The sequence below is a fragment of the Salvia hispanica genome, chromosome 6 (genome assembly GCF_023119035.1).
Source record: "Salvia hispanica cultivar TCC Black 2014 chromosome 6, UniMelb_Shisp_WGS_1.0, whole genome shotgun sequence".
NCBI lineage: Eukaryota > Viridiplantae > Streptophyta > Magnoliopsida > Lamiales > Lamiaceae > Salvia > Salvia hispanica.
Genome location: NC_062970.1, coordinates 3,685,222 through 3,710,299, shown reverse-complemented (window position 1 = coordinate 3,710,299; position 25,078 = coordinate 3,685,222). Strand labels below are relative to the sequence as shown.

The window sequence follows — 25,078 nt, the reverse complement described above, 5'->3', positions numbered from 1 at the left end:
CGTAATTGACAACAAATTGATAACTCACAAAGAATTTAATGGTGAAAAAGATCATAGAGAAATAGAGAAAAAACGGAAAAGAAATAACTGACCAGATGAAATCCTTGCAGATGAAATTCTAATCAAATCGATGCCCTAGGCGTCAACCACGGAGGATTGTTGTGAATGGAGGATTGCCCTAGTGTAGAGGATTTGTTGTGAATAGAAGATTGACGACAGAAGGGTACAGAGGAGATTTTTTGTTTTATTTGGATCCATAAATTGAAGTAGGAATAGTATCCCACCAAATTGGTAAGATACGTATCTACACATTTTGAGGCTGTATCTGTCGGGCCATAGTCAATTACACGGGCTTTAGGATAGTGTAAATAGGATACCAATGAATGGATATATATCTATATCTTGGCTTCATTAGCTTATCAAACGGACTCTTATAATGTGTTTGGGTTCAAGAGATTCAATACCACGACTCAAGCCTAGATGGATAATCATAGGATAATTAGTCATAGTTAACCTCATATGATTAAAATAATCTCACAACTCAATCCTAAATAATATCTTGGTACTATTTTATCTTGGAAATCGAACACTACCTATAAATAATAAAATTACTACAACTTTCATTCATATAATTTTATTGGTTGATACATATCTTTTCTATTTCTAAATTAATTAACTTGTTTTCCGGAAAATATAAATTTACGAGCAATGCAACATTATTGTTAATTATTCATTGCCTAATCACATTAATTTGTTATCATGGAATACAAATGATCAGAAATCAAAATTTTAAAATCGTATAAGTAATGGAAAATCTGTGTAGTACATGACTACTTCCAAGGTTAGCTACGTCTCTAAATTACATATCCAAAATGGAGAGACGTGAAGATTTGATTAGCAATTACTAACTTTTATATTGTCGAATAATTTTTTTCTTAAGTGAAAAAAAATGTACTCCTCAATTATGCCACTTGATTGACTAAAAAGAATTAAGTATATCATTTAATAAGATTAACTTTTTGAAAATTTAGATTTCAAATTTAATCAAAATAAAAATATAGTAGTATATAAAAACGAAAAAATAATGAAAGTAATACTGATAGGCAGTGGTTTGCTAACAAAATTATTAAACTATGGAAAAATTATCCTAGCTTTTGCTGTCAAAATGACCTTGGGAAAGAGCAACTACAAATACAAAATACAACACACTTAATCTCTCTTATTTGATTTTCGCCCTTATTTTATTTTCTTCTACTTTCTTCTCGATCATACTTTAATCTCTCAAAAACTCCAGCTTAATTATTTCTCCAATTACTTTATTAAATATTTATTCCTTAATCTTCATTCCAAAAACCCCAAATTAATTCTGAATTTTATCAAATGAATTACGTACTGATTAATTTCATCCTAACACATGAAAGTAAAAGAGGGGCCTCATTATATTGGATATTCAAACAACTCAAATTCTGAGTTTAATTATGGAATCTTTACAAAAATTAAACGGTCTGATAAATGAGCACTACAGATATATTTCAGCATCATGCACACAGATAGTATATTTCATCATAATGTTTTCTATCCTTAAACGGTCTGATAAGTGAGCACTACAAATCAATCATGTGGTTGGACCGACGTTGGAATTCCTACAAATGTTGGGCAAGGTGAAATGGTTGTTCGATATATTTCCCATTTCAGTTCTAGCATGAGGTTCCTCGTTACATTTGAAAGTGATGGTCGGAAAAAAAAAATGAAACATAGTTGATTTAACTGAAAACCTCAATCAATCATGAATATATATTAAATGACATTAACAAAGAATTACAAACTGTAAACAACCATAACATACAAGCAAGCTTACATACAGTAGAAGGACAAATTGGAAAACAATAAGAAAAGTAAACAGCAACGACAATATAAGTCGATCATTCTAGAAGTATACATCCCTCCACAATAAGGTCAATCTCTGAAACTTGATTCATCCCGGTGTCATGTTCCTATGTCGACGCAAATCAACGGGATTTGGGTCCTTCGGGCAAAGTTGGTTTAGGCAGTTCTGGAATCTTAGGAAGTTCAGGCAACTTTGGCATCTCTGGCTTGGGCAAAGTCGGGACCTCGGGTTTTGGCAATGTTGGAACCTCGGGCTTAGGGACAGCTGGAAGCTCAGGTTTGGGTAATTCTGGCAGCTTTGGTAGCTCTGGCAGTTGAGGTTTTGGTAATTCTGGGAGCTTTGGCAGCTCTGGCAGCTGAGGCTTTGGTATTTCAGGCAGAGTAGGCTTTGGCGTTTCAGCTTTTTCGAGTGTTGACTTGGGCAATGTTGGTACCTCTGGTTTGGGTAGTGTTGGAAGTTCAGGCTTAGGCAAAGTCGGGATCTCGGGCTTAGGCAAAGTTGGTATCTCAGGTTTCGGCACTGCTGGAACCTCAGGCTTAGGTGAAGTTGGGACCTCGGGTTTTGGCAATGTTGGTACCTCAGGCTTAGGGACAGCCGGGATCTCAGGTTTTGGCACAGTTGGAACCTCAGGCTTGGGTAGTGGAGGTAGCTCTGGCTTCGGTATAGATGGGATTTTGGGCTTGGGAACCTCAGGCACGGGCGACTCCAGGAGATGGCGTGCCTCTGCATTGTTCGTTATGGAAGACAGAGTGATGAGCAAGAAGAGAAAAAGGGAATGGCCTCGATGTAATGCCATTGTTTGAAGAGGAAATAGCTGAATCAAGAAGGGTTTATTTGTTTAAGTGAGATCTTCACTTCCTTGGTCGAGTTGTGAGGTTTTGGGGTGCATTCACGGTTTATGTAGGCATTGAGGTGGAAGATTTAGTTAATTAGTTCAACTTCCTAATGCCTTTCTCTCTTTTAAACACATGCGAAGGGACATTTTAAGAACAGGTTAGGTCATCACTCCCTATGTTAAATTAATTAAATGGATCAATGGCCTTGAAATGTTAGACTTGATTTAAAACTTGAATTTAGGGCTTATGTGGTATGTAATTTTACAATTTAAAAAATTGTATGAACGAAACAAACGTCTATGTTAAGTTGTTTAATTTTGGTCATCTGTAGGAAATGACTTCTCCAATTACGAAAACACAATTGAAATAAAAATACATCAGTAGTCCAAATTTGGTCTTGGAGCACCATAATGCATATATTTGTCATACGTCATCATTTATTCATTCTATTAATTTATTGTATTCACTCGAGTAGGATCACCTAAATTTAAAGATTGTGCGGAGAGCTCTAGACAACAAGCATCACGTGGGATGCAAAATTCTGATTCAGAAAGTCAGGCTCATACTTTGCATGGCTCACAATCTTTGTCTTCATTTTCTATGAGCTGTGATGATGGCGAGGAACAAATCCTCGGTGGTTCTTCTTCATCTAGGCCTATTGGAGTGAAGAAGGCTAAACATAAGAAAAAGCAGTCTGATAACTCAGAATCAATTATTGCTACTCTAGAAAAACAAAATGAGCAATATGCCGCGGGCATGAAACAAGCATACGAAAATATGGCTCTCTTTTTGAAACAACAAAAGAACAAATCTCAAAACTACGAGGGAAGAAAATAAAATCATGGCTATGGACTTGAGCTCCATAGTTGATCCCGATAGTCGTGCTTATTTTCAAGCCGAGAAAATACGCATTTTACAAAAAAGAGCTCAACAACAAGAACAACCAAATGACTATGCTACTGGAACATATTCTCCGTATTTCGATAATATAGGAGGATCCGGTTCGAGTTTACCGGATTTTTAGATTATGTTTTTCATTTTGTTATTGTAATTTGTTGTGTGTCTTTTTTTAATTTCATTGTAACGTAATTTCCATTTGTAGGACCACTTGTGTTATGTTTTTATTACTAAATATTGTATTATTATTAAATTTATTGTATTATAATATTAAATATAATACCACAAATCATACAAAATAAATAATTAATACTCCACTACTAATAATTTATATAAAATAAGATAAATATTAATTAACTTTTTAACTAAATAGTAACCGTGCATCTCCTTGAACAAATAAATACTACATATGATAACATGAATATAGATATATTAATTAATTAGCATACCTCAAATCTAAACAAATAAATACTCCACCGTCAAATAATACTCCACATAATAAAGACAAATTTAATTAGCCCAGCCCATTAACAAATTTAAACATAATCCTCTCTTCGGCGCAGTCTTCTTCCTCCTCTCCTTCTTTTGGTTTTCTCTGTGTATCAGCATCTCCAAATTTTCTTCTCAAGTGTTTCAATCATGAATCTTCTTTGCTTTAATTCGAAAATACAAAAGATGAGGGGAGCAAGTGCAATTTTCAGGAAGTTTAAAAAGTGAAATGCAGTAGCTACCGTGCTACTGCATCTTTGGTGTATCACTGTTGAAAAACGCAAAATTTGGAGGATATGCGATGCGTTTCGGTGCTGGGTTGGAGGTGATTCTTCCCTCAAATTTCCGTTTTGCAGTATGGGTTGGAGATGCCCTTAGTTAAAATTTTGTATTCATAAGTATAATTTCAGGGTTTTAGATGCAGAATTCGATTGAAATTTAGCAGAAGTAGTATATACAGTTCGCAGTCGAAAACGAACACCTGGTGTTTGATTTTACGCCTCTGAGAAATAGTAGGTGAGTTTCAACATGCGTGAGTATGCAAGCAGAGAGAGCAAAAATCTGAAATCCAAGATGTTAGGAGCAACTTCAATTCAAATTGGGGAAGATGATGTTTCGCGGCTGGTTGGTGGCATAGTTGAAAAGGGCTTCTCCGAAGCTCGGCAGACTAGGCCGTTACCTCCGCCCACAGGGCCGCGCCCCACCGTGCTGCCCTTTCCGTTGGCGCGCCACCGCTCACACGGCCCGGTATTTGTTCTTCTCTATCTACTTCTCTCTGTGACTTGCTTCTTTGTGTATGGGAGATATCTGTTTTTCTCCCCTTTTTGTTAGGTTCAGTTGTAGCTTCTGATCGTTCCTTTTTCAGATGGAATGATTTAAATTCTATTGATAATGTTGTGTGTTATTCTCTGCTTTGGATGCATTTGATTGTTGAGAATTTGCGGATGCTCTGATTATATTTCTGGTGATGTTGATTGACAGCATTGGGCTCCTAACGTTGGAAATTCGAACGGCAAAGACAGTGAAGATGAGCTTGCTGGAGAAGAGGAAGATTTCGAGGGGAGAGCAGTAGCTGCTGCTGCTAATCCATTACAAAGAAAAGAGAAGAGGGGTTTGGATTTCAGTAGATGGCGGGAGATGGCAAAAAAAGCTGGCAGCTCGGGGTTCCATGAGAAGGAAGAGGGATGGTGCTCGAATGGGGATGAAGTTGAGCCAAAAGAGACAAAAATGGCTTCTAATGGTGATGCACAGTTTCAGTCTATGACAATGACTAGTAATGTTTCGACAATCAGAGAGGCGAAAGGAGAAGCAAAAGACGCATCACATTTGGCAAGTGACAAGGAGTTTTACAGCTCTGAATATGGGAAAAATGGAAATAATGTCCAAACTATGCAATATCAACAGGATGGCATTGCTGAATCTGATGGAAATACTGTTGTGGAGAAGGCGTCTACATGGCAGAATGGATTGAGGAAAGAAGTGGACCTGAAAAGGGAGAATATGCCAAAACCACATACAGCTTCTGTTTTCTCAGGGCAGGCGTCAGTAGGTGGAGAAGAAAGTAGTCTTCAAAGTCAGATAGATGCTGAGAATCGTGCTCGAATAGCAAATATGTCTGCTGATGAACTTGCTGAAGCACAAGCTGAGATAATGGCTAAGCTAAACCCAAAATTGATTGATGCATTGAAGAAAAGGGGTCAAGGAAAAGACAAGAGGCAAAAGTCTTACGAGACAGATGTTACGGGCAGTGCATCAGTTGATATGCAACATGAGGAAGCTTTGCCTAAAATTTCTGGGAACACTGTCTCTCATGAACCAATGGAAATAGAAACTGAAAGTACCTTAAAAGATAAGGAAGACAATGTTTCTACAAATGCAAGCCCAGATAAAGGTAGCATATGGAATGCTTGGAGCAAAAGAGTTGAGCGCGTTAGAGATGTGAGATTTTCCTTAGATGGAAACATTATTGGCTTTGGTATGGAGTCCAATATTGGTAAGTGTACAAGTGAGCTTCATAAGTGTACATATTTAGAATGCTGATGCATGAGCCTTATTTCAGTTTATCGAAACGTGTATTCCGTATTTATTTACAGCTTAGTTTAGGAGCGCATTTATCCAAGGCTGTTCAGGAGCTTTTAACCTCAGCCAAACACCCACATAGTCCCATTTATATGTTTACTTTGAAGGTGTCACACTTTGATCTGTCATAGGTCAATTAGTTTCAGTAGATATTTTTTTCACTTAAATTTTTCCAGGGATGCTGATCAAATTTGTCTAAATGTAGGCCAATTCAATTCAAATAATGTTTCCCAACGTGATTATCTTCGAACTGAAGGTGATCCTGGTGCTGGTGGTTACACAATAAAAGAAGCATTAGCATTAGCTAGAAGTGTGGTAAGTAAGAACTTGTTTTCTACCAGATAACATACTTTTGTAAAAATGAATGTATCCCATAACCATTATTACTTCTGGAACACTTGTTTCAGGTTCCAGGCCAACGGACACTTGCTTTAAGTGTAATTGCAGCTATTCTTAATCGGGCAATTTCTAAAATCATTCAGAATCAAGTTGATTCTGTTTCTAATATTGCTGATTCTGTGGAGCCTGCTGACTGGGTTGCTATTTGGGCTTATGCTCTGGGTCCGGAACCTGAGCTTGCTTTATTACTGAGGTAAATCAGTGACCTTCATGGATTATGTTTGTTCTCTTCCTTTAAATCTGGATAATTATTTGACCGTGATGTTTTCTGATATTTTCTGTAGAATATCTTTTGATGACAACCACAATAGCGTTGTCCTCAATTGTGCCAAGGCCATTCTTAGTGCATTGAGTTATGATACAAACAAGATTTTATTTGACATGTTGGAGGTAGAGTTTTATCTCTCAAAAGATATTTTGTTAATACTTGGCTCCAGTTATGACTTATGCGTTCATCTTTGTAATTTATATGTATTACTTTTTTTTTCAGCGGACACCAACGTATTCGAAGGATGTTTCTACTGCTCCTGTATTCAGAAGTAAACCAGATGTTAATGTTGGTTTTCTTCGTGGTGGCTTTTGGAAGTATAATACTAAGCCTTCCAATATTCTTCGTTGTGGTGAGGAGATGATGGATGACGAAGCTGAAGGTGAGGGCGAGCACACTATTCAGGATGATGTAGTTGTTGCAGGGCAGGATTTTGCTGCTGGTCTTGTTAGAATGGGGACTCTTGAAAGGATCTGCTATCTCTTACAGGTAAAATATTTATTCAAATTGTTTTAGGTTCTCTGCGTCATTTCAGCGATTCTTAATACAAAATGGAAATTTATCAATTCCGTGTCAACAGACAGACCCTGCTGCACCATTAGAAGAATGCTTAATATCAATATTGATAGCTTTAGCAAGGCATTCTCCAACTTGTGCTGCTGCAGTTTTGGACTGTGGAAGGCTTGTTCAGACAATTGCTGGAAGATTTACTTCAAATGAACAAATGGAAATCAATGGCAGTAAAATCAAATCTGTTACTCTATTCAAAGTGAGCTGTACTTTCACAGTTTTTCCCTTTTAAGCTGCCGGATGTATTTTGTTTGCTTATCCATCTTTATACTCTTTCTGATAAATAGTCAATCTTTCTACTCTTGTGGTGGTGTTTAAAGGTATTGGCTCAGCATGGCAGGAAGAATTGCTCAACATTTATTAACAATGGAATTTTTCGTCAGCTGACTTGGCACTTGTACCGGTATCCATTTTCTCTTGATCTATGGGTCAAGTCCGGGAGAGAGTCCTGCATACTTTCATCTGCTATGCTGGTTGAACAATTGCGTTTATGGAAGGTTTCCGTTAATTATGGATATAGTATTTCGGACTTTTCTGACCTATTTACATCATTGTGTGCATGGTTGAGTGTACCTACCTTTGAGAAGTTAAGCAGCTATGACGTGATGAGTGAATACTGTGCCATCACAAGGGAAGCTTATCTTCTTCTTGGAGTTATGGCTAATAGACTTCCAAACTTCTATTCAAGCATGCAAGAACCACCCGCAGATACTGTTCAAGATACAGACCCTTGGTCATGGAGACACTTTGGTCCTATTATAGATTCGGCAGTTGAGTGGATACAAGTTAAAAATATTGCATTCGTATCGAGGCTCTTCAACTCCCAGAGTAATGATGGTGAGAGGATCTGTTTCCAGGATTCAAAAGTAAATTCCTTGCTATGGATAATTTCTTCTGTTTTAAGTATGCTTGCCAGCGTGCTGAAAGCTGTCATCCCAGAGGACTTTACGAGCTTACCTGATGGCCGATTGCCATGGTTGCCAGAGTTTGTTCCTAAGATTGGACTTGCATTTGTTAAAAATGGGTATATCAGGTCTGGAGGATCAAGTGATCCTTCTGAAAATGGCTCTTTTGTAAAGTATCTATGTGATTTGAGACTTCAAGGAAGTCCTGAATTTGCAATATCTTCTCAATGTTGTCTCCAAGGGTTCTTCCAAATAGCAGATTCTGTTGATAAGTTGGTTACACATGCAAATCTCGATATCCATTCAGCACGAGTTGGATATAACAATTTCTCAAGGGACGATAAGATTCTTGCTAATGGTATACTGAAGTCCTGTTCAACTGAAATACAGTATCTGCTGTCAACTTCAATGGAAGCAATTACTAGTGACTGGCAATTCCTGCGGCCTATTGAGATGTTCAGTAGAGGCGGCCCTGCTCCAGGAGTTGGTGTTGGCTGGGGTGCCTCTGCTGGAGGGTATTGGTCCTTAAATTCTTTGTTGGCTCAGCAAGACGCAGGATTGCTCGTTTACTTGCTTGAAGCTTTTGGGATTCCATCTACTGTGGATCCATCAGAAGCCGAAGAGATGGACTGCACAATGCAAAAGATAGAATGCATCCTTACTGCTTGTTTAATTGTGGGCCCATGGAGTAGCTCAGTCCTTGATAAGTTACTAAAAATCATCTTCCAGGTTCCTGTACTCAAGCATCTGAGTTATGGCATTCATAAGTTCCTCTCTCTTAGAAAAGGATACAGTTCTTTCAAGTGGAACTATGATGATGAAGAATATGCACTGATATCTAATGTTTTGGCCTCTCACTTTAGAACCAGGTGGCTTGGTGCAAAGAAGAAACGAAAAGCCATGCCTGAGACCAACCATCCAAGCCAAAAATCTACAAAGAAAAAGGTTCGTTTTATGGAAACTATTCATGAGGATATGAATGCGACAAGTGAAGCTGGTGAAGTGATGTCTTCTTCATCTTCATTAATATTGGAGTGGGCTCGCCAGAGATTGCCTCTTCCGGAACATTGGTTTCTGAGTGCAATCTCCACCATTCAGTTAAACAATAACACATGTCCGCCCAGTGCTTCTCATGGTGAAATCTTTTCAGAGGTGGCCTCAGACATTGTAGAAGTTGCTAAGAGCGGACTCTTTTTCCTCCTGGCTATCGAAGCCATCCCTACCTCTCTTAGCTCTGAGTTCCGCTCACCTGCTAAATGTGTTCCAGTTGTTTGGAAACTGCACGCCATGTCTGCAACATTACTTTCTGGGATGGGTGTTCTGGAAGACGAGAAAAGCAGGACTGTCTATGAAACCTTGCAGAATGTGTATGGCGGAGTTCTTGATGAGAAGAGGTCTTCAGACGTGCTCGGTCACACGGGTGTTGAGCGCCTGAAGTTTGCATCAGACATCCACGATAGCTACCCTACATTCATCGAAACTCTAGTGGAGCAGTTCTCAGCTGAATCGTATGGTGATGTCATATTTGGGAGGCAGGTTGCAATGTATTTACATAAATCCGTTGAAGATTCTGCAAGGCTTGCTGCGTGGAATACCTTGTCTAATGCACGCGTTCTTGAGCTCCTGCCGCCTCTACATAAGTGCCTCGCGAAGGCTGATGGCTACCTTGAACCCATCGAGGTGAGTGTCAGTTTTCTATCATACAGCACTGTGTGCGTGTATATCTTAATTCAGTTCTGTCTGAAGATAGAGGCACACATCTTACATTGAATAAAATTTACTGAGTTCAAGTTGCCTGTAGGATAACGAGAGCATCCTAGAAGCCTACGTGAAATCGTGGACCTCTGGCGCCCTTGACAAAGCGGCAAACAGGGGCTCAGTAGCATTCTCTCTGGTTCTGCATCATCTTTCATCCTTCATATTTGGCAGTGCTGGTGATGCTACTCTCTCACTGCGCAATAAACTCGCGAAATCTCTGATGCGCGACTATTCTCGCAGGCAGCAACACGAGGTATGACGCTCTTGCATCAACTCATCTTTGCATATTGTATAGTATGTTACAAATCCAGGTGAAACCATGCGCATTATACTCTGCCTAGTGCCTGTAATGAACGCGTTTTTTGCCAGAGCGTGTCGTCTACCTTGTTATACGATATGAATATGTGCTCTTTCTACTGCTCTTCTGCAACACTTGTTTATAGTGGTGAATCATTGACAGGGGATGATGGTGAAATTGATATGCGACAAGAAACCTGAGCCCGAGCCGCAAGCATCGGCGACAGCAGCTTCGTCTCTACCTATGTCGGCGATAGAAAAGAGGTTGCAACTTCTGACAAAAATTTGTGATGGATGTGCGCCTCAAGTGGCAAAGCTTGAAGCCTGTATCAGAAAAGAGCGTTCAGAATAAGGTGGCTGTTAGTATGGAGTTAATCATGATTTTGGATGTTTGATGATCTTGTAAACAATCTCGGCCCGGCCCGGGCCGGGCCTCTTTTTGGGTCTGGCCGTCTGTCAAATAATAGGTGTAATAAAGTTATACCGCAATTTGTGCCGGCCCGAATTGGGCTGAAAAAAGCTGGATCCAATCAACTCTAAATCATACTTAATTTTAGTATAATAAATAACTATATTCAAAATAATCATAATTATAACTATATTATTACAATATTTATATATAATTGTTATTATCATAATTAAAAAAAATAATTTATTAAATAATTAAAATATAATTACATAATATAAATCATATAATAATAAATAATAATTATTATTTTATCAATTAATAATTAATCAATAAAATTGTACTGAAATTTTAAACTATAAAACTATTTAGTTATAATATCCATAAATATTATAATAATAATAATAATAATAATAATAATAATAATAATAATAATAATAATATTTATTAGTATTACTTATATTATGATGGATAATCCATATTTAAAATTTTATATTATTATTCTTGTTTATAAATAAAAAAATAATAAGTGTATTTTTAATTTGGTATTTAAATCAAATATAAAATTTAAAATCTTGTTATTTTTCAAACACAATAAAATAAAGTTATTAGGAATCATATTCCCATGATTCATTTTTCCAGAAATTATTTTCCATACCAATTTTACTTTCTCGTCAACCAAACATGGCCTTAGTGATTTTTTCACGAATTCATTTTTTTTCCTAACTCATGAAAAATTCAGTACAAGCCTAAGTTCTTGACTTCCTTGACTAAATTTTAAGTTAATGAAATTTACCAAATTATGACAAAATTTGTAATTTTAAAAACCAATAATTTCATGAATATATTAGAATCGAAATTCATATCATATTTATATGCAGCAGAATTAAATTTCATATTTGGATCAAGATCCATAACAAATCCTAGTGAATCAGTATTTTATATACACTACATCCGTCCATAAAAATTTGTCCAATTTTTTCATTTCCGTCTGTCCCCCAAAATTTGTCTCATTTCACTTTTATCATTTTTGGTAGTGGGGCCCATATTCCACTAACGCATTCCTACTCACATTTTATTATAAAACTAAATATAAAAGTAGGACCCACAATCCACTAACTTTTTCAACTCACTTTTTATTACATTTCTTAAAATTCGTGTCGTGTCAAAGTGGAATAAATTTTGGGGGATAGAGGTAGTACTACGTTGTTGTATTGTTAAAGTTGATTATTGCCTTTTGAATTAAAATGAGTGAACTACATAAATGGTACCTGATCTTTATTTTATATCATTTTTAGTACGCAGTGACAAAAATAACCCTAGATACCTAATATGTGATTTTTTTTATAGAGGATATTTTTAGAAATTTCCATTAAATAGTACAAAATATGTGATTATTTTTTCTTCCTTTCTCATTTCTCTTTTTCTTCTTTAGTTTCTTCTTCTTTCTTTTTTCTTCATTTTCTTCTTTCTTTTTAGTATTTTATCTTCCTTTCTTTTATCTTTTTTCTCCTTAGTTTATGTTTCTTCTTCCTTCTTTTTTCTTCTTTCTTTTTAGTAGTTTATACATACATCTAATCTAATTGCATTCATAATATAAATTAAAAACAAAATCTAATTAAATTAATTATTTAAAGTAATTAAATCAATTGAATATTTTTTATTAAATTATTTTATACTCATTTTAAGGTTGAAACACCTAACTAAAAATATTCAACTTTTTATATCATTATGAATACAATTTACAATGTTAAATTTTTATTAAGGCTATATTGATTAGTTACTAATTTAATGTAATAATAATAATAATAATAATAATAATAATAATAATAATAGTTATTACATAATATTATGTGATTTATAATTTATATAATTATACGACAATTATTTATTAATTACTATCAATTTTTAATATTATAACAATAATAATCTATATTGATTTGTTACTAATTTAATGTAAAATAATAATAATTATTATTATATAGTGATTCATAATTTATATAATTATACTAAAATTATTTATTAATTACTATCAATTTTTAGTATTAAAACAATAATAATTATAACTATAATTATATTTAAGTATATTTAAATGATATTTAAAATGAATATTAATATTAATATTGATTAATAATTATAGTATAAAGAACTAGGATAAGGAGAGAAGATATTATAATATCACTTTTGTTACTAATTTTATGTTTGCCCAAAATACCCTTTATGACATAAATAAAAAAATATATTTGTTTAAAGAGCATTTTGGGAAGTATATAATTCACTCAATTAAAATATCTAATACTCCCTACGGAAAGTATCTAAACCAAAAATTACTTGTATAAATTTATAATTAATTAAAAAAAACAGCAAAAAATTAATTAACTTGTAGTATGACGTAATTTGTGAGAATTATTAATCAACATTCTAAAAATTATTTTCAGAACGTGGCCAATCTTCTCCCGCTCGATCGATCTCAATACAAGTCCTTCCCGAAGCTCTTTAGTTTCTTAAGAGAATTATATCAATTTCAGAACGACGGCGAGCTCGATTGGGGAGGCTGCGAATCTCTACATGGAGAAAGTCGACGTGTTGTGCTCTTAACAAGGAACGTTTCCGGTTAATTTCCGGTGTGCAAGTCTGGCGGCGCTAATTGATGGTTTGCTATGCTGACGTGATCCTTTGGAAGGGAAATTCGATAACACTGGTCGAATTGTTGTTGTCAACACTGTTGATATGAATTTGAGTATTGCTGCGTGTTCAATTTTTGGTTGTGATAAGAATCTGATAGAGAATTGTTGGTGGTGGATATGTATCTGAGGCTGATGGCTGGCGGTGTTGGAGTGTTTGATTTGGAGCCGTTGATGGTTAATCGGAGATATTCTCGCTTTGCATTTCGTTTAAAAGATTGGTTTATATGTGTATTGTTTGTGCTTATTGATCAGCATTGTGTGCTGCAGTTGATTTTGCTAGTGCTTGGAATATTTTTTAGTTGCTGTATTCAAAATTTTAAGTATCACTATAACATCATTTTAGAGCTGTTGTTGAATGATTTGAAGTACATGTTGCTGAAGCAGCTTCTTTAACTGAATATTGTGCATTTCCTTGACTACTTTCTGCCATCATACTAAAATGCATTAGAGTTGATTCTGTAGCTGTGAAGGTAGATACATGTATTTGCTCTCATCGCTTCTGTTGGTGCCAAGATAGCGATGAGTTAGGGCAGAAACAGAAGTCGGTAGAATGGAGACAACCTCAGACTTTCTAGGATATAATTTTCTTGAAATTGCTGGAAATCAGCAACCACAATTAGTACTACTACTCAACAATTAGTAGGTACCTCTGGTTTGGGTAGTGTTGGAAGTTCAGGCTTAGGCAAAGTCGGTACCTCAGGTTTCGGCACTGTTGGAACCTCGGGTTTAGGTGAAGTTGGGACCTCAGGTTTTGGCAATGTTGTTACCTCAGGCTTAGGGACAGCCGGAATCTCAAGTTTTGGCAATGTTGGTACCTCAGGCGTAGGGACAGCCGGAATCTCAGGTTTTGGCGAAGTTGGGACCTCGGGTTTTGGCACTGTTGGTACCTCAGGCTTAGGGACAGCAGGGATCTCAGGTTTTGGCAATTCTGGGAGCTTTGGTAGCTCTGGCTTAGGGACAGTCGGGACCTCAGGTTTTGGTAATTCAGGGAGCTTTGGTAGCTCTGGCAGTGTAGGTTTTGGCAATTCTGGCATTTGAGGCTTTGGTATTTCAGGTAGAGTAGGTTTTGTTGTTTCAGCTTTTTCCAGTGTTGGCTTAGGCAATGCCGGTACCTCTGGTTTTGGTACTCTTGGAAGTTTTGGCTTAGGCAAAGCTGGGATCTCAGGTTTTGGTTGTGTTGGAACCTCAGGCTTAGGCAAAGTCGGGACCGCGGGTTTTGGCTTTGTTGGAACCTCAGGCTTAGGCAAAGTTGGGACCTCAGGCTTTGGCACTGTTGGAACCTCGGGCTTAGGCAAAGTCGGGACCTCAGGTTTTGGCACCGTTGGTACCTCAGGCTTAGGGATAGCCGGGATCTCAGGTTTTGGCATTTCTGGGAGCTTTGGTAGCTCTGGCATTTGAGGCTTTGGTATTTCGGGTAGAGTAGGCTTTGGTGTTTCAGCTTTTTCGAGTGTTGGCTTAGGCAATGTCGGTACCTCCGGCTTGGGTAGTGTTGGAAGTTCGGGCTTTGGCAACACAGGGACCTCTGGTTTTGGCAGTGTTGGAAACTCGGGCTTAGGCAATGTTGGGACCTCAGGCTTTGGCAGTGTTGGAATTTCGGGTTTTGGCAGAGTTGGCAGCTCAGGCTTGGGTAGTGGAGGTAGCTTCGGCAGTGGAGGTAGTTCAGGCTTGGGTATAGATGGGATTTCGGGCTTGGGAACCTCAGGCACAGAAGACTCTAGGAGACGGCGCGCCTCTGCATGGTTCGTTATGGATGACAGAGTGATGAGCAAGAAGAGGAAAAGGGAATGGTGGCAATAAGATGACATTGCTTAAGGATGTGGATGTAATAGCTGAATTAAGAAGCAGGGCTTTTTGTTCAAGTGAACTTCACTTTCTTGATTGAGTTATGAAGTTTGGGGGTGCATTAAGGATTTATATGGGCATTGCATGCAGTGAAAGTTTAAGTTAGTTCAACGTCCTATTGACTCTCTCTAAACTCTGGTAAGGTATTATTAAAATAATATATTCAATAGCTGGTTAGGTCACCACTGTATATACCAATGAATAAATTGCCTTCGAAACTTGTAGTATTTGATTGTGTAGCGATAAATTATGTTGAACTTAATTTCAAACTTGACTTTAGAGCTTATTTGCTGTTTAAATTCCGATTTGGAACTGGTATAAAAGACACGTATGCATTAAGTTGTTTAATTTGGTCATCTGTAGGCAAATGAAGTCCAATTCGAATAGGTTGCTAAGAAAATGCAATTGACAATGAAATTATGATATGAACTTTCATAGCTTAAAAAAAAAAAGTAATTTATACATTCTGGATCGTATTAAAGTTTTAGATACTAATTTTAAATTTTAAAAAAAGTAATTTACATTATAACTCAATATAGTAAAAAGAAATATTAGTATTTATAATAAATATTTGACATAAATATAAGGCAATTTTGTAGTACTAGTAGTTAATCATTTGTGATAAATTTATATATTCTGGATTGTATTTAAGTTTTACATACTAATTTCGATTTTTTGAATAGTACTAAATCTCATTATAACTTAAACTAGTAAAAATAAATATTATAGTAATCCTAGCTAATTAATACTAATTGCTTCAAATATAAAAATATTTATATTTTCTTAACAATATGTGCTTACAATTTTGCAATAAGTTTTAATAACTAATAGTAAGTGTTATGTAAATATGTAGATTAAAAAAAAATAGGCTCACATTTAATATAAAGGTATTTTACTTAATTATAAATATTAAGGGCTCGTTTGATAAGAAAGATGAGATATAATAAGATTTGTTAAATAAGATAAGAAATGTGGGCTTCGTGTCAAGATAAGCTCGGATAAAGGTTTTTTCGTTGTTGTTTGGTAGACAAGAAATTATCTAGATTTTGTATTAATAAATCATAATAAATGAGGTAGAAATGCTATCCGACCAAATTTGTGAGATACATATCTTTGTATTTTAAGGAAAAATTTGCGGGCTCAGATGGGCCATATTGAAAACCACAGGCTAACATAATAGGTTAACTATGGTATCAAACACTTAGAAATAGTCACATAAGTATCTATATCTAGGCATTACTAACTTATCAAACGAACCCTAAGAGCATCGGTAACATGGGGTGAGGAGGGATGTCAAACTGCTTAGGGGTCCGGCACCGGTGTGACTGGGTATGGGCGACCACAACCTAACTCTCAAGTTCAAGGAGTTGTGCACAATGCTTGCCCAAGGTACGATATCGATGCCCCGTCATGTTTGGGAAGTGCATAAAGACGTGGTAGCTCAATCCTAGAAGAATTAAGGAAGAAGTAGTTTCAGGAATTTAAATTTTTTTGGAATTTAAATTTTTTATTTTTAGTAATTTCAATTAATGTAAGATTAACTAGGGATTTTAAAAGACTAATTTTATTACTCATAGTATTATTTAATTTGTTTGGTTGGATGATGATTAAACAAGAAAATTTAAAATTAATTTTGTTGTAACAGAAGTATGCACAGAGGTGTGATATGAAATTGGAAGAACTGTGACAAAACAAAGAAAATAGAAATTGAGAGAAATAATGAGATAGTATCCAAATATGAAGAGTACGTAATATTTTTAGGGACAATATATTTAATTATCTTACTAACAAAAATGAGAGAAATTAGAAGAAACATGCTTAAAAATTAAAATAACATAAGAAAACATGTGATCACAAAGGCCAAAGCTATTTTGGTGAATACTTGTCTCTCATAATATTTGACATGTTTGTATCTAAAAGTACATTATTAGAGTGTCGTTTGAATATTGAAATAACCATTCTGCCTCTTTGAAACTTGAGAGTTTAGACTTGAGACAATAAAACTTATCTGTTTTTAATTATTGTTAGGTAATTAACTCGTTAATTCGTGTAGCTGCGTTGATTTACATCATGGCAGAAACATATATAGGTCGCGGTAGAAAACAAGAAAAATGAGACAGTTGATTATCACTGCAAACACCATATACTAATCATTCAAACCTCAATCAATCATGAATATATATTAAATGACATTATACAACCAGAACATACAAGCTTACATATAATAAAAAGAGGATAAATTGGAAAGCAATAAGAAAAGAAGACAGCAACGACTATATGAATCGATCATTCTAGAATTATAGTACATCCTTCCATAATAAGGTCAATCTCTGAAACTTGATTAATCCCGGTGTCATGTTCCTATGTCGATGCAAATCAACGGGATTTGGGTCCTTCGGGCAAAGATGGTTTAGGCAGTTCCGGAATCTTGGGAAGTTCAGGCAACTTTGGCAACTCAGGCTTAGGCAAAGTTGGGACCTCAGTTTTTAGCAATGTTGGAAGCTCGGGCTTAGGGACAGCTGGAAGCTCAGGTTTGGGCAATTCTGGGAGCTTTGGTAGCTCTGGCAGTTGAGGTTTTGGCACGGTTGGTACCTCGGGCTTAGGGACAGTCGGGACCTCAGGTTTTGGTAATTCAGGGAGCTTTGGTAGCTCTGGCACCGTTGGTTTTGGCAATTCTGGTATTTGAGGCTTTGGTATTTCGGGTAGAGTAGGCTTTGGCGTCTCAGCCTTTTCCGGTGCTGGCTTAGGCAATGTTGGTACCTCTGGTTTGGGTAGTGTTGGAAGTTCGGGCTTTGGCAAAGTCGGGATCTCAAGCTTAGGCACAGTCGGTACCTCAGGTTTTGGCACTGTTGGAACCTCAGGCTTAGGCAAAGTCGGGATCTCGGGCTTAGGCACTGTTGGAACCTCAGGTTTTGGCACTGTTGGAACCTCAGGCTTAGGTGAAGTTGGGACCTCGGGTTTTGGCAATGCTGGTACCTCAGGCTTAGGGACAGCCGGGATCTCAGGTTTTGGCACGGTTGGAACCTCAGGCTTAGGCAAAGTTGGGACCTCGGGTTTTGGCAATGTTGGTACCTCAGGCTTAGGGACAGCCGGGATCTCAGGTTTTGGCAATTCTGGGAGCTTTGGTAGCTCTGGCATTTGAGGCTTTGGTATTTCCGGTAGAGTAGGCTTTGGCGTTTCAGCCTTTTCTAGTGTTGGCTTAGGCAATGCCGGTATCTCAGGCTTTGGTAGTGCTGGAATTTCGGGCTTTGGCAACACAGGTACCTCTGGCTTGGGTAGTGTTGGAATCTCGGGTTTTGGTAATACAGGTACCTCTGGTTTAGGCAGTGTTGGAAACTCAGGCTTGAGCAATACTGGGATTTCAGGTTTTGGCAGTGTTGGAATCTCGGGCTTAGGCAATGATGGCAGCTCAGGCTTGAAACCAGGCAGCAAGGAGAGATCAAACTCAGAACCTCTATGTTAAAAGGGGAGCAGGCGAACCACTAGACCACCAACGCTTTCTTAAAAAATTAGCTTAATACATGGTATATTATTATTCTGATTTGGGGTACAGTTGTACCCCTTGTTCTAGCCTGAATACACCACTGACTACTAGTAACTACTCCCTCCGTCCCATTGAAGATGACTCACTTTCCTTTTTAGTTTGTCCCGACTAAGATGACCCATTACTTAAAATGGAAACACCTTTGCCTCTACTTTATTTTCTCTTTTATTTTACTCTCTCCTCTCAACACACAAAATAAAGTTGTATAAAATCTCGTGCCAAATTAATTAACTTGTTTTCCAGAAAATATAAATTTACGAGCAATGCAACATCATTGCTAATTATTCATTGCCAAATCACACTTGCAATTATGGAATATAAATGATCAGAAATTAAAATTTCAAAATTATATGAGTAATGGAAAATCTGTGTAGCAGTACATGACTAATTCCAAGGTTAGTACGTCTCTAAATTACATATCCAAACAGAGAACATGAGACATGAAGATTTGATTACCAATTAATTTTTATATTGTCGGATAACTTTTTTCATGTGAAAAATAATGTACTACAATCTTATTTAACCTCAATTATGCCACTTGATCGACTAAAAGAATTAATTATGGAGTACTTATACCATTTAATAAGCTAATAAGTTATTGGAAAATTTAGATTTTAAATTTGACCAAATTAAAAATATAGTATTATATAAAAACGAAAAAATAATGAAAGTAATATTGATAGGCAATGAGGTTTGCTATAAAATTCTAAAACTATGGAAAAGTTATCCTAGCTTTTGCTGTCAAAATGACCTTGGTAAAGAGCAACTACAAATACAAAATATAGCACACTTAACCTCTCTTATTTTATTTTTGCTCTTATTTTATTTTCTTCTATTTTGTTTTCATTCATACTTTAGTCTCTCAAAACTCCGACTTAATTATTTCTCCAATTAATTTATTAAATATTTATTCCCTGATCTCCATTCCAAAAACCCCAAATTAATTTAGAATTTTGATATTAAATGAATTACTGATTAATTTCAGCTACAAATAAATGAAAGAAAAGAGGTGCCTAATTATATTGGATATTCAAACAAATCAAATTCTGATTTTTAATTATGCAACCTTCACAAAAGTTAAATCTTTAAAACAAATAAGTTTATAATATTAGAAATAGTTTCGTTTCGATATTTGCTGAAGTAGACTGTATGCACTCACACAGATACATTTTAATCATAATGTTGGGCAAGGAGAAATGGTTGTTCCATATCTTTCCCATTTCAGTACTAGCATGGGGAATTTAATTCCTCTTAACATTTGAAACTGATGATCGAAAAAAAAAATGAAACATAGTTGATTATAACTGAAAACCTCAATCAATCATGAATATATACTAAATGACATTAACAAAGAATTACAAACTGTAAACAACCATAACATACAAGCAAGCTTACATATAATGGAAGGACAAATTGGAAAACAATAAAAAAAGAAAACAGCAACAACAATATAAGTCGATCATTCTAGAATTATGCATCCCTCCTCAGTAAGTCGATCTCCGGAACTCGATTCCTGATGTCATGTTCCTCTGTCGACATAAATCAACGAGATTTGGGTCCTTCCGGCAAAGTTGGTTTAGGCAGTTCAGGTATCTTAGGAAGTTCAGGCAACTTTGGCATCTCAGGCTTAGGAAAAGTTGGGAGCTCAGGTTTTGGCAATGTTGGAATCTCGGGCTTAGGGACAGCTGGAAGCTCAGGTTTGGGCAATTCTGGCAGCTTTGGTAGCTCTGGCAGTTGAGGTTTTGGTAATTCTGGGAGCTTTGGCAGCTCTGGCAGCTGAGGCTTTGGTATTTCAGGCAGAGTAGGCTTTGGCGTTTCAGCTTTTTCGAGTGTTGGCTTAGGCAATGTTGGTACCTCTGGTTTGGGTAGTGTTGGAAGTTCAGGCTTAGGCAAAGTCGGGATCTCGGGCTTAGGCAAAGTTGGTATCTCAGGTTTCGGCACTGCTGGAACCTCAGGCTTAGGTGAAGTTGGGATCTCAGGTTTTGGCAATGCTGGTACCTCAGGCTTAGGGACAGCTGGGATCTCAGGTTTTGGCAAAGTTGGGACCTCGGGTTTTGGCACTGTTGGTACCTCAGGCTTAGGGACAGCCGGGATCTCAGGTTTTGGCAATTCTGGGAGCTTTGGTAGCTCTGGAATTTGAGGCTTTGGTATTTCAGGTAGGGTAGGCTTTGGTGATTCTGCCTTTTCTAGTGTTGGCTTAGGCGATGTCGATAATTCTGGCTTAGGTAGTGTTGGAAGTTCAGGCTTTGGCAACACAGGTACCTCTAGTTTTGGTAGTGTTGGAAGCTCGGGCTTTGGCAGTGTTGGAATCTCAAGCTTAGGCAACGGTGGCAGCTCAGGCTTGGGTAATGTTGGGACCTCAAGCTTAGGCAACGGTGGCAACTCAGGCTTGGGTATAGATGGGATTTCGGGCTTGGGAGACGACTCTAGGAGATGGCGCGCATCTGCATGGTTCGTTATGGATGACAGTGCGATGAGCAAGAAGAGGAAAAGGGAATGGCGGCGATGAAATGCCATTGTTTGAAGAGGTAATAGCTGAATCAAGAAAGCTTTTTTGTTCTAAGTGATTTAACTTTGTTGGATGAGTTATGATGTTTGGGGGTGCATGAGGGTTTATATAGGCATTGTTTGAGGTGGAAGATAAAGTTAGTTCAACTTCCTAATGCCTTTGTCTCTCTTAAAGTCGTGTAATGTGGTTATTAAAGTACTAGTACAATTCAAGAACGGGTTAGGTGACCACCAATGGAGTTAGACGAATTCATCGTGAATCAATAGCCTTGGAAACTAGTATTTCATTTTGTGAATCAATAATTTAATTAATGTTGTACTTGATTTAAAACTTTAATCTAAATTTGTACTACAAAAGACACGTCTATAAAAGCTGTTTAATTTGGTCATCTGTAGGCAATAAATTGACAGTTTGGTAAGAAAATCCAATTGAGAATGAAATAATGCATGTGAACTAATTCGCAGCTCATAAAGAGAAAAATATGTGCTTATTCTTATATCACTCCACCAAACTATAGTATTAATCATTAACCAAACTATATGTACATAATTGAACATTTTAGTTATTAGTACGTAGTAGTACTATTAAAAATCACTTCTAAAGATTAATTAATTTAAAAAAAAAATTAATACTTCATAGTATTATATATTAAACCTTTGCAAGTAAAAAATTCCAGTGCTTTTGAAATTTTATACTCCCTCCGTCCCAGAGAAGTTGGCATACTTTGAAAATGGCACGAGATTTTAGGAGGTTTTGTTTTGTGTGTTAAATGGAGAGAGAAAATATAATTTTTATATTCATGTGAGAGAGAACTTTTTCCAAAAAGGGAAATGTGACATCTTTTGTGGGACAAACTAAAAAGGAAAGTGTGTCAACTTCTCCGGGACGGAGGGAGTAGTATACTAGTATCATTGTATGAAATCTGAAATCATAAATATATAGAATAAAAAATAATTATTAAAAAATATAAAATCAGACAGGAAAAAAAAATAACATATATAGCGGATGAGAAACAATATTATTATTTCAAGTTCTAAAATCACAAATTTATACAATACCAATTTATTGTATCAATAACTTAAACATAAAATACAGTTGATAACAATTAAGCAAAAACTAATTATAAAGACAAATATCTTACAACAGAAACCCGACATTTTCACGAACAGTGAGAGAATCAAAAAGTGTTGCACCCTGAAAAACATGTTACATTGGGCAGTAGATTCAAGAACTGTCTAGATTAGAATCACTGAAATAATTGAGGAGGTGCAAACATATTTCACCAAGCCAATTCTTAGGCCAGATAGTTCCTCATCACTGATCAACCCGTACCGTCTTCTCCCGCGAATCAACACCTCACCCTAGTTGTTCATAATTAATGAGAGACCACAAGAAGACAGTCAATCCCAATCTAAATTAACTTCTATCAATAATAATAATATCAGTTTAAAATACAACATAATACCAAATGAAAGGAACGAACTTGGAAGAATCAAGATTATCTTGTCTGGAGCAAGAAGCCCGACCATAATATTCAAGATGGTTGACTTGTACATCCACATACATATTTAAATTGATATCTTCATAATTTGACGACTATATAAATCTCAAAATTAATAGGTTAGTAGGTAAGTGGCGATGAATGTCATTAGTGAGTAGTTAATCATGAAAAAAATGAAGAGTCATGGTATTAATATTTTATTTAGGTTACACAATATTTAAATTTAATAATATAGTAAGTATATTAAAAAAATAAATTTATATTATTATTGGCATTCATGTAATTATTCCTAAAAAATTCCCCTTTTATATATTTATAGACAAATAAAAGAAAAGATTAACTTTTATTTTAAATTTTTTTTTGTAGCTATAAAATATATACTTACAAAATTAATTTATACAAATAATTTTATTGATGGATATCTTTACCGTCTCTAAATTAACTTTTTATTAAGTACGTTTATTGCGAGCACAACATCATTGTCAATTTTGCATTTCGATACACATTTGCAATTATGGAATTAAGATGATTTCGAACTTCAAAATTACATATAAATAATGACAAAATAGACGTATAATTAAATTGAATACTCCCCTCGTTCTATAAAAATAAGAACACTTTGCTTTTTCGTGAGTCTCATAAAATTATTCCATTTCTATTAATTTATAGAAACTTATCTCAAACTCATTACTCGTATACATCAATTTATTTACAACTTATACCACTAATATTATTTTAACTATCTTCCTCCTCTTCTCTTGCTTTACTAATTTAGTATGTATTAATTCATATGTCGTCCCAAATGTCCTTAGTTTTTGGGATGGAAGGAGTATCTAAAATGGATGTATAAAAGTTATACAGTATATGCAAAACTAATTCTTAGTGCCGAAACTAATCAAAATCGGTTACGTTGTTTGAATTTTGTATTCTCAATTTATTTGTCGAGCCTCCGAAATTATGATTCAAATAGTATATTAGATTTATAAATGAGAAGATTATTTATAAATAAGATAATGCTTAGCATTCAGAGTTTTGTTGCTTGAAACATTTGAAAGTGATGTCAGAAGACAAGAAAAATGAAACATATACTAACTGTAAACCTCAATCAATCATGAAACTACATTAACAAAGAATTACAAACTGTAAACACCAAAAACATACAAACAATAATAAAACCATACATCAACGAGTTTTAAATCGGTCATACTAGAATTATCCATCCCTCCACAATATGGACAATATCAGAAACATGATTCCTGATGGCATGTCGATGCTAATCAACCGGATTTGGTTTCTTCTTGCAAAGTTGGTTTAGGCGGGTATCTTTGGAAGTTCAGGCAACTTTGGTAGTTCTGGCTTAGGTAGAGTTGGGACCTCGGGTTTTGGCACTGTTGGAACCTCAGGCTTAGGCAAAGTTGGGAACTCAGGTTTGGGCAATTCTGGGAGCTTTGGTACCTCAGGCTTAGGGACAGTCGGGACCTCGGGTTTTGGCAATTCTGGGAGCTTTGGTAGCTCTGGCACCGTTGGTTTTGGCAATGTTGGAACCTCAGGCTTAGGGACAGTCGGAACCTCAGGTTTTGGTAATTCAGGGAGCTTTGGTAGCTCTGGCACCGCAGGTTTGGGCAATTCTGGCATTTGAGGCTTTGGTATCTCAGGTAGAGTAGGCTTTGGTGATTCAGCCTTTTCTAGTGTTGCCTTAGGCAATGTTGGTAGTGGTGGAAGCTCAGGCTTAGGCAAAGTCGGGATCTCAAATTTTGGTAGTGTTGGAACCTCGGGCTTTGGTAGAGTCGGGATCTCAGGTTTTGGTAGTGTTGGAAGTTCGGGCTTTGGCAACACAGGTACCTCTGGCTTTGGCAGTGTTGGAATCTCGGGCTTAGGCAACGATGGCAGCTCAGGCTTGGGTAGTGGAGGTAGCTCTGGCTTCGGTATAGATGGGATTTCGGGCTTGGGAACCTCAGGCACAGGCGACTCCAAGAGACGACGTGCCTCTGCATGGTTAGTTATGGATGACAGAGCGATGAGCAAGAAGAGAAAAAGGGAATGATGGCGATGGAATGCCATTGCTTGAGAAGACAATAGGTGAATCAAGAAGGTTTTTATGTTGAAGTGATCTTCAATTACTTGGATAAATTATGAAGTTTGGGTTGCATTGAGGGTTTAAATAGGCTTTGTATGAGGTGGAAGATCGAGTTAGTTCAACTTC

The 25,078-nt window shown here is 36.4% G+C and overlaps 5 protein-coding genes across 7 annotated transcripts; 1 reads left to right on the top strand and 4 right to left on the bottom strand.

Annotated features, from left to right (window-relative positions):
- Positions 1-1,762: 1,762 nt before the first annotated feature.
- On the bottom strand, positions 1,763-2,743 carry LOC125192063 (protein PELPK1-like). The gene has a single exon (XM_048089517.1). The coding sequence runs from the start codon at positions 2,682-2,684 to the stop codon at positions 2,010-2,012; it is 675 nt and encodes a 224-aa protein (XP_047945474.1). The 5' UTR covers positions 2,685-2,743; the 3' UTR covers positions 1,763-2,009.
- Positions 2,744-4,177: 1,434 nt separating this feature from the next.
- Positions 4,178-10,875, top strand: LOC125192057 (transcriptional elongation regulator MINIYO). 3 transcript variants are annotated; one of them, XM_048089511.1, is made up of 11 exons: positions 4,178-4,435; positions 4,529-4,857; positions 5,092-6,103; positions 6,395-6,504; positions 6,597-6,781; positions 6,873-6,978; positions 7,079-7,345; positions 7,437-7,625; positions 7,747-10,011; positions 10,133-10,342; positions 10,550-10,875. In XM_048089511.1, the coding sequence occupies exons 2-11, from the start codon at positions 4,639-4,641 to the stop codon at positions 10,736-10,738; spliced, it is 4,752 nt and encodes a 1,583-aa protein (XP_047945468.1). In that variant the 5' UTR covers positions 4,178-4,435; positions 4,529-4,638; the 3' UTR covers positions 10,739-10,875. The 3 variants fall into 3 exon arrangements, with proteins under 3 accessions (XP_047945468.1, XP_047945467.1, XP_047945469.1); XM_048089510.1 differs by having other exon boundaries at positions 4,521-4,857; XM_048089512.1 differs by having other exon boundaries at positions 4,178-4,857; positions 6,446-6,504.
- Positions 10,876-13,722: 2,847 nt separating this feature from the next.
- On the bottom strand, positions 13,723-15,378 carry LOC125192065 (protein PELPK1-like). Its single transcript, XM_048089519.1, has 2 exons — positions 14,664-15,378; positions 13,723-14,480 (listed from the first exon to the last, which is right to left on the bottom strand). Exons 1-2 carry the CDS (start codon positions 15,282-15,284, stop codon positions 14,109-14,111), a joined length of 993 nt encoding a protein of 330 aa, XP_047945476.1. The 5' UTR covers positions 15,285-15,378; the 3' UTR covers positions 13,723-14,108.
- A 2,264-nt stretch (positions 15,379-17,642) lies between these two features.
- On the bottom strand, positions 17,643-24,990 carry LOC125192060 (protein PELPK1-like). Its single transcript, XM_048089516.1, has 2 exons — positions 24,430-24,990; positions 17,643-18,012 (listed from the first exon to the last, which is right to left on the bottom strand). Exons 1-2 carry the CDS (start codon positions 24,934-24,936, stop codon positions 17,698-17,700), a joined length of 822 nt encoding a protein of 273 aa, XP_047945473.1. The 5' UTR covers positions 24,937-24,990; the 3' UTR covers positions 17,643-17,697.
- Positions 20,164-21,442, bottom strand: LOC125192059 (protein PELPK1-like). Its single transcript, XM_048089515.1, has one exon. The coding sequence runs from the start codon at positions 21,380-21,382 to the stop codon at positions 20,408-20,410; it is 975 nt and encodes a 324-aa protein (XP_047945472.1). The 5' UTR covers positions 21,383-21,442; the 3' UTR covers positions 20,164-20,407.
- Positions 24,991-25,078: the final 88 nt, after the last annotated feature.

Bases quoted from the DNA above. Each gene is read 5' to 3' on its own strand.
- LOC125192060 (XM_048089516.1), bottom strand. From the start codon at position 24,936: ATGGCATTCCATCGCCATCATTCCCTTTTTCTCTTCTTGCTCATCGCT. The intron at 18,013-24,429 runs AAGCCTGAGGTT...CCCGAAATACCA, and splicing joins CTGAGGTTCCGACTGTCCCT to AAGCCTCAAATACCAGAATT.
- LOC125192057 (XM_048089511.1), top strand. From the start codon at position 4,639: ATGCGTGAGTATGCAAGCAGAGAGAGCAAAAATCTGAAATCCAAGATG. The intron at 6,782-6,872 runs GTAAATCAGTGA...TATTTTCTGTAG, and splicing joins GAGCTTGCTTTATTACTGAG to AATATCTTTTGATGACAACC. The intron at 6,979-7,078 runs GTAGAGTTTTAT...TTTTTTTTTCAG, and splicing joins TTTTATTTGACATGTTGGAG to CGGACACCAACGTATTCGAA.
- LOC125192063 (XM_048089517.1), bottom strand. From the start codon at position 2,684: ATGGCATTACATCGAGGCCATTCCCTTTTTCTCTTCTTGCTCATCACT.
- LOC125192059 (XM_048089515.1), bottom strand. From the start codon at position 21,382: ATGGCATTTCATCGCCGCCATTCCCTTTTCCTCTTCTTGCTCATCGCA.
- LOC125192065 (XM_048089519.1), bottom strand. From the start codon at position 15,284: ATGTCATCTTATTGCCACCATTCCCTTTTCCTCTTCTTGCTCATCACT. The intron at 14,481-14,663 runs GTTCCAACACAA...ACACTGCCAGAG, and splicing joins CGACTTTGCCTAAGCCTGAG to CTACCAAAGCTCCCTGAATT.